At 38.4% G+C, this 12,934-nt stretch overlaps 1 protein-coding gene across 2 annotated transcripts in view; it reads right to left on the reverse strand.

The window, feature by feature from the left end:
- The window catches only part of NAA35 (N-alpha-acetyltransferase 35, NatC auxiliary subunit), a 76,417-nt gene that overhangs the window by 47,870 nt on the left and 15,613 nt on the right, over nucleotides 1-12,934 (reverse strand). For both annotated transcript variants that reach the window (XM_056122538.1, XM_056122536.1), the window contains exons 7-11: nucleotides 12,353-12,419; nucleotides 12,231-12,274; nucleotides 10,293-10,343; nucleotides 8,692-8,775; nucleotides 7,299-7,413 (exon numbers count right to left, since the gene is read on the reverse strand). In XM_056122538.1, the coding sequence (XP_055978513.1) occupies nucleotides 7,299-7,413; nucleotides 8,692-8,775; nucleotides 10,293-10,343; nucleotides 12,231-12,274; nucleotides 12,353-12,419 (361 nt within the window). The remainder of the gene's footprint in view (nucleotides 1-7,298; nucleotides 7,414-8,691; nucleotides 8,776-10,292; nucleotides 10,344-12,230; nucleotides 12,275-12,352; nucleotides 12,420-12,934) is intronic.

The following is a 12,934-nucleotide window of genomic DNA, read 5'->3' on the forward strand; positions in this document are numbered from 1 at the left end:
TTCTTAAAATCACACTCACAATCAATATTTTTCTGTATGGTCTTGTCAGAGGTTATTATGGTTTCTATTAGCTATTTTTAAGCCTCTGTTGTTCTTGAATCTCATGAACTGAGAACACTGTAACTACCCTGTATAAGACAACCATAACTTTCTCCCTATATCTTGTTTGTCTGGAAACTCTTTAATTCAGGAGAACTTCGCCAGAAAAATAGGTCAGCAGTTTTTTCTCTCAATAGTATCAATCCACAATCCCTTCTCCCTCTGGCTGGCAAGATTTCTGCAGCATGGGAGAAGGAAGATGAGGCAGACTGAAGGTTAAGAAGGGAAGCAGTCAGGGATCTCAGGCATACAGGTGATAAAGAGGTTTATATATGTATATATCTAAACCACAAAGCCAACCACACTGTAAGCATGAGTCAAAGTACAATAACGAAACTTTAAAAAGTGCCTGATGGGGCTGGAGCAATAGCACAGCGGGTATGACCCAAAAAGCAAAAATATATATATAAAAAAATAAAATGTGCCTGTTAAAGATGTGCACTGGGGTGTAGGAGGGAATGGGTGGGGGCACTGCTGGTGGGATTGATGTTGGAACATTGTATCAAACTATTGTTTTTCTTGTTTTCTTGTTTTGTTTTTTTGTGTCACACCCAATGATGTCAGGGGCTACTCCTGGCTTTGTACTCAGGAATTCCTTCTGGTGCTGCTTGGGGGACCATATGGGAAGCATGGAATTGAACCCAGGGTTGGCCGTGGGCAAGGCAAATGCCCTCCCCACTGTCCTATCACTCCAGCCCTCAAACTCTATTTTGAACAAATTGGGGTGGGCTGGAGCGATAGCACAGCGGTAGGGTGTTCGCCTTACAAGCGGCCAACATGGCCGACCCGAGTTCGATTCCTCCGCCCCTCTCGGAGAGCCCGGCAAGCTACCGAGAGTATTCGATATGCCAGACACAGTAACAACAAAGTCTCCAATGGAGACGTTACTGGGCCCGCTCGAGCAAATCGACGATCAACGGGAGGGCCTTTACCTTTACCTTTTACCTTTGACAACTATAGATCAGTATGGTTTTCTTGATGTTCCTCTTCTTTGCGAACTCTTGAATATCCTCATCTTAATAACTGTTTCCCACCCACATCCAAGGTGGGTGAGTTTTTAGTCATTTTTTCTTTAAAACTTTCTTCCCTTTCTCTCTTCTGAACCCCACATAACAATACACTTCAGACAATTTTATAAGTCATCTACACTATTTTCCTTTTTTATTGCTCTGCATGAATTATTACTGCCTTGACACTTCTATATTTGAGGTATTTTCTTCAATTGATAATATCTAGTCTGTCATTGAACAGAGACTCCACTATTTTCTATCAGCTTGTTGAAACGCAGACATGCTGATGACCATTATTTTCTTTTTTTTTTTTTTCCCATTTGACCCAGCAATACCACATCTGGGAATATATCCCAGAGAGGCAAAAATGTATGGTAGAAATGATATCTGCACTTGTATGTTCATTGCTGCATGGTTTACAATAGCCGAAACCTGGTAAAAATCTGAGTGGCCAAGAATAGATGACTAGTTAAAGAAATCCTGGTACATCTATACAATGGAATACTATGCAGTTGTTAGAAAAGATGAAGTCATGAAAATTGCATATAAGTGGATCAACATGGAAAGTATCATGTTAAGTGAAATGAGTCAGAAAGAGAGAGACAGACATAGAATGACTCCACTCATCTGTGGAATATAAAGTATCAGAATGGAAGACCAATACTCAAGAATAGTAGAGATAAGGAAAAGGAGGTTTACTCCAAGGCCTGGAAGCCGGCCTCAAATGCTGGGGGAAAGGGCAGGGAACAACAAGTAAAGGGTGTTTGGAGACGCGTGCCAAATGTAGTCTATAGATCAAACATAATGGCTACTCAATGCCTCTATTGCAAACTACAAAACCCAAAAGGAATGAGAACAAACAGGAATGCCCTGCCATAGAGACAGGGTGGGGAAAGAGGGATGGGGTGGGTGTGGTAGGAGGGATACTGGGATCATTGGTGGTGGAAAATCGGCACTGGTGGAGGGATGGGTACTTGATAATTGTGTAACAGAAATACAAGCACGAAAGTTTGTAAGTACGTAACTTTACCTTGCAGTGATTCACTAAGAAATATTTTTTAAAAAAAGGAGCGAGAGATCAACACCAAATATGAATTAATAAAGAAACATACTAAAGGTACCACAAATGATTGAAGTTACCAAAACTGAAGATTTTGTCTCCCAAACCGAGTTTACATGGTGAGAGGATGGGGGGATAAGAGGGGAGAGGGTGGGATGTTGAGGGGTCCTTGGGAAGGGAAGTAGGCACTCTGATGAGGGGTGTAGTGATAGATGTATTCATGAAAAGTACAGTTAACAGTACTGAAACTCTAATTCCACAATAAAAATGGGTTAAAAAATATACCTATCAAAATCCAATCTGAAAAAACTGTGTTTTCTATCAGTAATAGCTTTGATACATAATGCAGCAAATTATTTTGAAGGAATATATTACAGTGATTTCCATCAAACTGTTCAAAATTTAATTAATAGTTTTCAAAATTTAATTTTATTAAATATCAAAGTATTGTAGAATTATAGCTGTATCACTGGACACATTCACTGCAAAGCCATGCACAACATTTTTTTTTATGTCCCACGGTTTTAGAATACCACATAATAAGTGATTTCAGTCAGATATGTTTTTGCCCACTCCTGGGGAAAATGATAAAATATGAATAAACATGGTACAATTAAAAGAAACATAAATACTATTTCCTAAAACAAATGGTCTTTTATACTACTCAACTAAGAAAAGCAATTCATCAGTGCACAGAGAGGAAGCTCAGGGACTTCAATATATGCACTGTAAGCATAAGGTCAAAAGTTATATACCTATTCTGGACTAAGCTATGGTCCTGTGCTGCCCCAAGGGGTGGGGGGGGGGTGGGGAGGGGGGAAGGGCGTTGTCCCTTCAGCCTTTTTCCCCTCAGCGGCATGGTGACTGCCATCTTTCAGAGCCTACTGGACTGAAAGGCCATCCTGCGGTGACGATACACCCTGGGCTTCACGGGATAGGGGCTGAAATCAGCTTCTCCCGGAGCCGACAAGACCTTGAGCTGCCTTCCACAAATGGCTCCTCCGGCTCCTGAATGGCCATGATCCTAAAGGCACACAAACTAATCTCAGAACCCAGTGGCTTCTGGCAGAAATCCCTCTGGGCTTTATTACTAAAATATATCAGAAATTCAATATGCTCTTCATTATCAGCCATAGAAAGCAAATTATCTAATGATGCCTTCTTGGCAGGTCTGAATGTTGAGGGAAAATAAATTACAAATAATTATGTAGATCTTCTGTCAAAAAATTGAATGTAATCAAAATAGAGAGTAAAGTGGAACTCACCTGCCACACTGGCAGGAGGAGGGTTGGGATGGGGGGTATACTGGGGTTCTTGGTGGTGAAAAATGTGCACTGGTTAAGGGATAAGTATTTGATCATTGTATGACCAAGACTTAAACTTGAAAGCTCTGTAACTGTTCTCATGATGATTCAATAAAGAAAAATATAACATATTTATTAAGGTAATCAAAATTAAATAAATAAAAGCAATGTTTTCCCCAATGCTTTTACTGAACGAAGTAACATTTATATGTATAATGTAATAAAGTGTCCATTGCCAGAAATAGTCCCTCTTTGCTAATATTTAACATAATTTCAGAAGAAAAAAATTTTATACCAGTAAAATCAAGCATATTTCAGTATCTATAATATGTACCTTACTTTATGCTTTTACTGCAACAAGCTTCCGCAGACAAAATTTAGTGAATGAAATATATGCTTTTTTCTTTGCTTAAAAAAAAAATTATATACCTCATACACTAATCATCGAATCTGGCAGCTCTGCAATTTCAGTATTGGAGTTTGACAGTTCTGCTGTCTGTGACACCCAGCTCCACAATGATTTCTGGCTGTACCACAGTCAAGTGAGTCCAAACACAACTTTAAGAAAAGGTAAATGATCCTAGCAAGTACTACAACCAAAGATGTACCTTTATATTATAAAAGCACCACGGCCTTTATAATACAATCTCTGGCTATCCCACGGTGATTCACTAATAAATCTTAAAAATTTTCTAAAAAAAAAGGTACCACAACCAGTCTGACAACCAACCAGCATGCATACAAACACACAACTGAAAAAGTGCAACCTTTGATAAGTACCAAGACCAAGTGTATGAGCCTACAATCCGATGTGCAACAAGCAGCGAGCATAATGAAGTGTGTAAGCACCACAGTGAAGCATGAGTGCAACCCTGGGTCAACACAATACCAATAACAAAGGGAAGGGAGGAAACAAAATATTAAGAATTGGAGCTGGAGTTGTAGTAAGGCACATAGGGCTCTTGCCTTGCATATAGCTGACCTGGGTTCAACTCCTGGCACCCCAAGCCCCACCAGCAGTGATCCCTAAGGTCAAAGCAAGGAGTGTGGCCAGGAGCACCACCAAATATGCCACCCCTAAATAACTACTCAAAATATAGCAAAAATTAATTCTATTTAAATAATTAAGTCATGGAATAGGACACTAACTGTTGTTTATTGTAGAAACAAGGTAGCTGGAAAAGGAAAACAATGTTATTTAGCAAAAAGACTTCTTCCTAATGACAGGACAACAACCAGGAAAAATTAATTTTTAATTTTATTTCATAGGCTGTCAGTAATGAAATTTCGGGCAATGCTCCAACTCTAATTTCACCAGAAGTTAAGTCCTGAGCACTGCCCAATGTAACCATCTCTCAACTGAAAATTAATTTTTAAGGGCAATTTAATGGCAACATATTTATCTAAAATGTTAACTTTTACAATAAAAGTGTACAATTCCTGAAGATATACACAAATAGGAAAATCCCCAAAGGTACATCTCATAGACAAAAAAAAGTAACTAAATACAAAATAATGTACTATAAAGATGTTACAACACAGACATTTAATACATGTGTTGAGGTGGTTATCACAGCACTCATCTCCCTGTCAGGTGGTGGTTATTCAGCACTCACCACCCGGGCAGGGGGTGGTTATCCCAGCATTCATCTCCCAGGCAGGGGTTGGTTATCCTAGCACTCACCTCCTGGGCAAGAGGCTGTCCCAGCACTCAAAAGCGGAAGTTAAGGGAAGTGAGGTATCACAGAGAGAGAGGGAGAGAGAGTTTTTTTTTTTTTTGTCTTAGTGATTTAAATTTTCCATCTGATTCTTGGACCCAGGCTGGAGAGGTAGCACAGTGGGTAAGGCGTTTGCCTTGCACACGGCCGACCCAGCTGATCCTTGAGTTCAATTCCTCCACCCCTCTCGGAGAGCCCGACAAGCTACCGAGTGTATCTCGCCCACAAGGCAAAGCCTGGCAAGCTACCCATGCTATATTCAATATGCCAAAGACAGTAACAATAAGTCTCACAACAGAAACATTACTGGGCCTGCTGGAGCAAATTGATGAACAACAGGAGGACAGTGCTACAGTGCTACAGTTGAGGTTATGAAGTACAGAATTATCTAAGCCTGCCTGGTAGTAAATGAAGATCACATAAAGGAGGTGATGATCTTTCAAAGGAGCAACTGGCAAGAGGTGATTTAAAAAGAATTTACTGTGACCAGATAGTATAGATGGTAAGACACTTGTCTTGTGTGCTACCAACCCAGTTGAATTCCCAGCACCACCTATAGTCTCCCTGTGGACAGAAGTCATGAGCACTGCCCAGTATGGGTGTACCCCTTGCCCCAGTCTGGGGTGGGGAAAAAGGGGGGAGGGGGGCAGTAATCAAAGCTTTTAAAAGTAAATTAAAAGGATGTATTGCTCACATCAAGATATGAATGCCAGACACGGTAACAAGGTAAATATTCAAACAGTAAGATACAGGTGTAGTATAACATTGTTTGTCCTTTCAGCATTGCCTCTGGGAGCTTAGGTTTATTGGATTACTCCCATCAGTGTTCCCATTCCTCTGTGTTTATTTTTAATCTCTTTCCTTGTGCTCTGTTGACTTGTAAATACTGCTTTTCTCTTCTCCAGAAGTCCTTTGCATAGTTAATTCAGAGCAATGTCCTTTTTGTATGGGCACAAGACAAAAGTTAATGCTATGCTTTTGTAACTTGGGACTTAATGGACTTTGAATGATATTCACCCTTGGGCATCTGTTCTCTTAAGCCTCAATTGCTCTTACTTCCTAGCACCCCAAAAGCAGGGTCCTGATAAGGGACTAGATGGATCTAGGGCAAGCAGTAAGCTACATGCTACCATGGGATCGAAATGGGCCTAGCCAAAGTGCCATATCCTTAATTGTTTAAGTTAAGAGCATGTTCATGGACAAATGCTATCATGATACAAAAAGCAATAACTAGATTTGGACCCTGCTAAGGTTAGGAATGATTAATCCGGCCTGAGCACTGTAGTCTGAGCCTGTGGCGAGATGTCCCCAGGAGAGTCACCCTATAAGCTCAACGTATTCTCTTACTTTGTCCATACAAAATAACTAATATTAAGAAGTAGAACTAAGATGTTAATTAAGATATCGATTAAGTTATTGAACTAAAGAGAGGAGAACACCACTAGGTGGTATTTCTACCCTAGAGCCCCTGATGGAAAGTCAAGAAGGGCTTTTTGATATGTTGGATTTTGCTACTGGATGGGGTGTGTGTCTACCCCCAGTGCTGGGGAGCTGGGGAGAGACGAGAGAGAAACCAGGGCAGCAAAATGGAACACAAACAGACTAGCAAGGGGGACAGAGGGAGAAGAATATAGGGGAAGAACTCAGGAGCAGGCGTGCGGAGAGACTAGAGATGCGGCTGCCAGAGGGAGCAGTGTGGTGAAATGAGTGGGAGAGATAGGAGTAGATGGGAATGAGGGGCAGTGTGAGACTAGAATGAGGGGCTCAGTGAGACTGCACAGGCACGTGGCAGCTGATCATCAACCAGGTTGGCCCTCCTTTCCTCCTTCGTCCACCCTATGGCCTAGGTCAACCCAGGTGGGGGAGCAAATGCAGGTGGCAAGAGGGAGAGTCGCTGGAGCTCTCCTAGCCACCCTGAATTTAAACAGCAGGTTATAAAAGGATTGTTGTTAATCTAGAAGAAAATTTAAAAGATGGGGAAAATATACTTCATACTTTAAATCTTTTAAGCCAATGTTTGAACAGACAGACTTAAACAAGTTTAGAGTAAATCAAACACTAGATAATCTTCATGGAAAATAAAAGTAAAAGCAAAACATAAAATTACCTCCTTTTGTGGTATCATTCTGGGCCTGGATGCCATGATGCAATGAACTGTGAATGGCAGAAAGAAGATCTGCTGCTTGTACCATCAATTTTTGAGCTTCTGCAACAGCACTGGTCTAGCAAATAAATCACCAAAAACATTCTTACATATTCTTTCACTGAAAGATATACATTAAAATAGGAAAATTCTATAAACAATAATGGACGTGACTGCTTGTTGTAATTACACTGGTTTTTACATACTTAAAACAGGAGCCCATATTCTGTTAAGATAGAAAGTTTTGCTTTTACTTTTTTCTAACTCCAGTTTATTTCTAGAACAAACCAAAACTAATACAAACTGAAACTTGTTTGTTTACAATAAAAAGGGTTTTTTAAACTCCTATCTGTGTATTTTTAGGAGACACTAAAAAACAACAGAAACTGAAATGGTTTGTCAGTTATTTCTATGGGTTAAAAACAAAAAAGAGAGAAAGAAAAAAGAAATTTAGTCAACTAGAAAATCATGGTTAAAAAAAGAAAACACGAAAAAAAATTTTGATAGACCCATGGAAAATGTTGGACCTCTTCACAAAGTTACATGTAAATGTCTTGAATTAATGCAAATAAACACAAAAGGGAAAAAAAATGAACATCTACAGTTTGATTTTACATTTATATTATACAAATCCAAGAACTATAAGATGTTAATCAAGGATTTGGGGAGCATTATTTTATTACTGCACATTCCAAGAGTTTACAGTGTGATTATTTCTCTCAAAATGCTATGTGGCAGTGATTATGTTCACAGACATATATAATCCTATCATTTATACTTGGACTTTTATATAGATGTATTCATATTTTAATTTTGTACTAGTTCTCTTAAGTCCTCCGAATACTGTTAATTTTTGTATTTTTATATAGAAGTACTTATATTTCAAGTCTGCACTAGCTCTCTAAAGTCCTCTGAATATTTTTGTATTTTCTCCTTAAACACGCATACATATTTTGAAGAAAATAACATGACGGTAAAAAAAAAAAAAAGATAAAGGTAGATGTATTTGCCCACCAGTTACCATTTCCAGTGACTTTCTCCTTTTCAATTCTCAAAACAAGATTATTCCAAAAGCAATTTCAAATTCCATTATCTTATCACTAATAATAGTACAAAGGTACTTTTATAAAAATGATACAGACATGTTATGGGAGAGGAAAACAAAATTTATATGACCTTTCAAAAACAATCATCAAGGCTATTTTGATATAAATGTATCAACTGCTAACTGGCATTTATTTATGATCAGAGATATTTCAATGGAATAGTCTTAGAACTACTTTAACAAAGCACTCTATACCTTCTTAATACACAAAATAAAAATCCACTAAAATACATTATTATAAAATGCTCTTACCTCTTTCTTAGTAAAGGCTATAAGCACTGTCAGTAACACCCGAGTAAATTTCACTCTGCTGAATACTGCTAAACATTGTTGGTGCTACAAAATAAGAAAGGACTGAGTTAAAGATAACATGTTTGTCAAAGGACAGGAGCAGATGCTATCCCTCCACCTGCCCCCTAGGAACCCCCACGGCCACCATCTTCTAGAACCCAACAAAAAGTCCAGGTATGCAGGAACAGAACCAGCCAAACGCCAAGCCTCACGGAACAGGGGAGGAGCTGGCCTTCTCCTTCCCCTTGCCCCTTGGGACTCTGGGATGATGCCCACCAGCTGCTCCCGGCTACTTATTAAGTTCCTACACAGCCACGATCCAGAGACACACACAATCTCGGAACCTAGCAGCTTGTTGCAACGATCTCTCTCGGCCCTAATTATTAAAATTTTAGAATTTATAGAGCACACAGCCACTCTTGTGGCTGTGTGACATTATATGCTATCCATAACAGCAATACAAAACAAATTGTCTAGCGCTGCCTTTTTGGCAGGTTTGCATGGTGGTGGGGCTGTTAATAGAAATACTGAATGTAATCAGAGTAAAGAAAGTATTGTGGAATCTGCTACGCAGGCAGGGAAAGGGTTAGAATGGGGGAGGGAGATACTGGGGATTTTGATGGTGGAAAATGAGCACTGGTGAAGGGATGGATGACTGATCATTGCATGACCGAAACTCAAATATGAAAGCTTAGTTAAAAAAAAAAAAGAAAAAAGCCAAACTATACAATTTTGTTTGTCAGTACTTTAAGTTGTAAATCTCAATGTCAATTACCTATTACATTATAAATATTCACTTGGTTTGTTTTTGTTTACTGTTTTTCTTTTGCCAGGCCATGTTCAAGGACCATTCCTGGTGGGGCCTGGCAGAATTTCATATAGGGAGTGAAGGATCAAACCCTGGGTCAGCGGGGCTGCACGCAAGGCAAGCATTGCTAGCTGCTTTACCATGGTTCTAGCTCCACTCTGTCTTTTAAATGATTGAAAATAAATTGCAGAAAAGCTACAACCTATCCTATTGAAGGAAAGTTTTATATCAACAGATTTTTCTCTAGTCAAAACTGATTTAGCCCTTTTTTTGGGGGGATCACACCTGGTGGTGCTCAGGAGTTACTCCTGGCTCGCTCTGCACTCAGAAATTACTCCTGGTGATGCTCAGGAAACCATATGGAATGCTGGGGGATCAAACCGGGTCAGTGGTGTGCAAGGCAAACACCCTATCTGCTATCCTATCACTCCAGCCACATTTAAAGAGAAAAGTCAGACAGGTGCTTCAGATAAAGAAAATCTAAGATCTCAATAAAGGGTTGGACTTGAATTTTTTCCAAGTTTTGAAATCATCTGACCTCACAGGAATGCTAGAGCACTCTGGAATCAAGTATTTGGAAAAAAGCTGTATTTTTATTCTACCAAAAACAAGGAAAATAAAAACCCCTCACAATGTCCAATCCTTAAGAAATACCATTAAAAGAGCTTTCAAAAATTATAATGCAGTTCATAAAACTACAACATTAAGAAGTAGACTTCTCTGATATTATCTACCAGAAAATAAGTTCAATTACTTCTAGTTCAACTTCTGGATCTCTTTCTTCTCCTTGACGACTTCGAGTACTCTAAGATTTAAAAAAAAAAAAAAAAAGAAAGAAAAAAGAAAATATAAATTAAAACACCACAATCCCACAGAAGCATCAGATTAAAAGTATTTAAAATAAAACACTAATTTACTGGCTATAAGACACAGTACTGCTAAAGTATTTGAAAGAAAAAATATTGTATTTAATATTTATTTTTCTTCTGTTAACACAAAGTTATAAAGTGCACAAGAGCAAGTTACTGAAAACCACAAAAGTGATAAAAGAAAATCTTTTTAAAAAAAGTCTAATTACTGATAAGTTCAAAACTAACACGTTTTTTGAAAACAAAATGTAAGCTATCAAAAAGAATGACTGAGATGGCCTTTAACTCCTGATTATGGAAATGAAAACAGGGAAGTAAAGAAATTGAAGAGGGGAGGAATAAGAGACAAGAAGGAGATCCAAAAGGGGCAAGGAGCACTGGTGATGTAGAGCTAAGGAATACATATGTATTTAAGCCACAGAACCAACAACACTATAAGCAGAAGACTTCAACAACAAAACTTAAAAATGTGCCTATTAAGGAGACAAAGTGTGTGTGTGTGTGTGGGGGTGGGGGGGAGGCGGCTGAGAACACTAGTGGAGGAAAGTTAACACTATGGTGGGATTGGTGTTAGAACACTGTATCCCTGAAACTCAATTATGAACAAGTCTATAAATAACAAGCTTCTTAAGAAAAGGTTGAAATTAAGGGCTGGAGCGATAGTACAGTGGGTACAGTGTTTGCCTTGCACACAGCCATCCGGGGCCCCATACCTGCCATCCCATATGATCCTCCAAGCCCCACAAAGAGTGATTCCTGAACAAAGGGCCAAGAGTAACCCCTGAGTATCGCCAGGAGTGGACACCCCGGGGGGGGGGGGGAGGGGCGGGGGAAATGGGAAATGCAAAAAAAGAAAAAATCCCTAGTTTTTTTTAAAAAAGTAGTAACCTTTGGGACTCTACAACAGGTAGGGTGCTAGCTTTGCCAGTCTGGGTTTGGTCTCTGGCACCCTCTATGTTCCCCCACACCCCACCGGAAATCAATCCTGAGCAAAGAACCAGAGGTAAGCCCTGAGCAACACCCATACTTGTACCAAAAACTGAATGAGAAAGAGAGAAAAAGAGAAAGACCAACTGATCTTTACAAAATCAGATTATGAAGTTTCTACACTAAAGTGTAAAGCACCTTGTAAGTATGAGTGATACATCATTAATTACTTTCAACAATCCAGTGTAAGTGTAATACATCATAGAATTTGATAAAACTGGCTATTTCTGGTAGAAAGTTTATATTCTAGCCCTGGAGCTGCCACTTCAGAAAGGCATATTCATGAATCAGCAGGTTGCTTAACTCCCTAGAGCTGTATTTTCCTCATATGAAAGTAACGCATGCTATGCATTAAATGTTTAATGCAATGAATCAAACAACAGTATAAACTTGCCATGAAAACAATGCTCGTACATGAACAGAAATAGATAGATGTAAGGAAACAGAAATAGATCTATAAAAACCAAATCAACAGGATCGGCTGGTTGGAAGATATCACTGATACTATGCTGTCATCAGGATTTGGGATACCCTCGTAGTAGACACTACACTAGCTACTAAGGAAAATAGTTTTTATCCTTTGAGGTTTTAAAACACTAGACTAATAGTACCCTAGACTAATATACTAAAGAGCATACTAAAATTCTAATAAATTGGCAAAAAAATGTAAACATTGAAAGAGCTAAGTTGCTAATAATTAAAGGTAATATTACATTCATAGACACCCTTCAATAAGACTTCACTAAAATTTGTTACAAATAAGGCATAGCATGTATATACAGAAAGTTACCATTTAGAACGAAAAAATATCCTTCACTGAAAAAAGAAAAATATACCTTTACTCTTCTTTGCATGTCATCCTCCACATCTTTTAGCATGCCTAGAAAGAAAGACAGTGAGTCTTTAAAAAAAAAAGAAAGTTCAAACCTGGAATCTGTAAATTATCTTAATTTTATACCTGTAACTCGAAGATCTGTGACACTGTTAGCCATTTTAAATCCGTATGTCATTGACTGAAAATCTTCCTATAAAGAAAAGGCATAATTAGACCCCGAAATAACAGCAAAATCTATCACTGTATTTCTCTTACAAATCACTACTTGGTACTAAGAAGAAAAAGTAATGGAATGTCACCGTGTTTGTCTAAATATTGCCATCAAACATCTAAGCTCTTATTATGGGCATATCCTTACAACACTACATGTACTGTTGTCTCTATCCTTAATTCAATTCTTCATACTCAGACTATTTAAATACACCCCCATTTTGTATGTTCATCTGTAAAATAAGGCTAATACAACTCTAACACAAAGTAACAGTTCCCACTTCAGAAGTACTATCACAGTATTGTGTGATCATTATTGTATGATAAGGTTACATAAAAATCTACAAAAGTCTTCAGATATATTTTATGCTATTTACACACTATTAGACAATAAAAATTTAAGTCTTCTCAAATTGAATTACTAAAATTGAGGGTAAAAACATATTTCTCCAACAGCCACACTGTAAAGAAAAAATTACTCATACATGGATTCCC

This window comes from Sorex fumeus, unplaced genomic scaffold (assembly GCF_029834395.1).
Source record: "Sorex fumeus unplaced genomic scaffold, SorFum_2.1 ptg000046l, whole genome shotgun sequence".
In the NCBI taxonomy this organism is placed as follows: Eukaryota; Metazoa; Chordata; class Mammalia; order Eulipotyphla; family Soricidae; genus Sorex; species Sorex fumeus.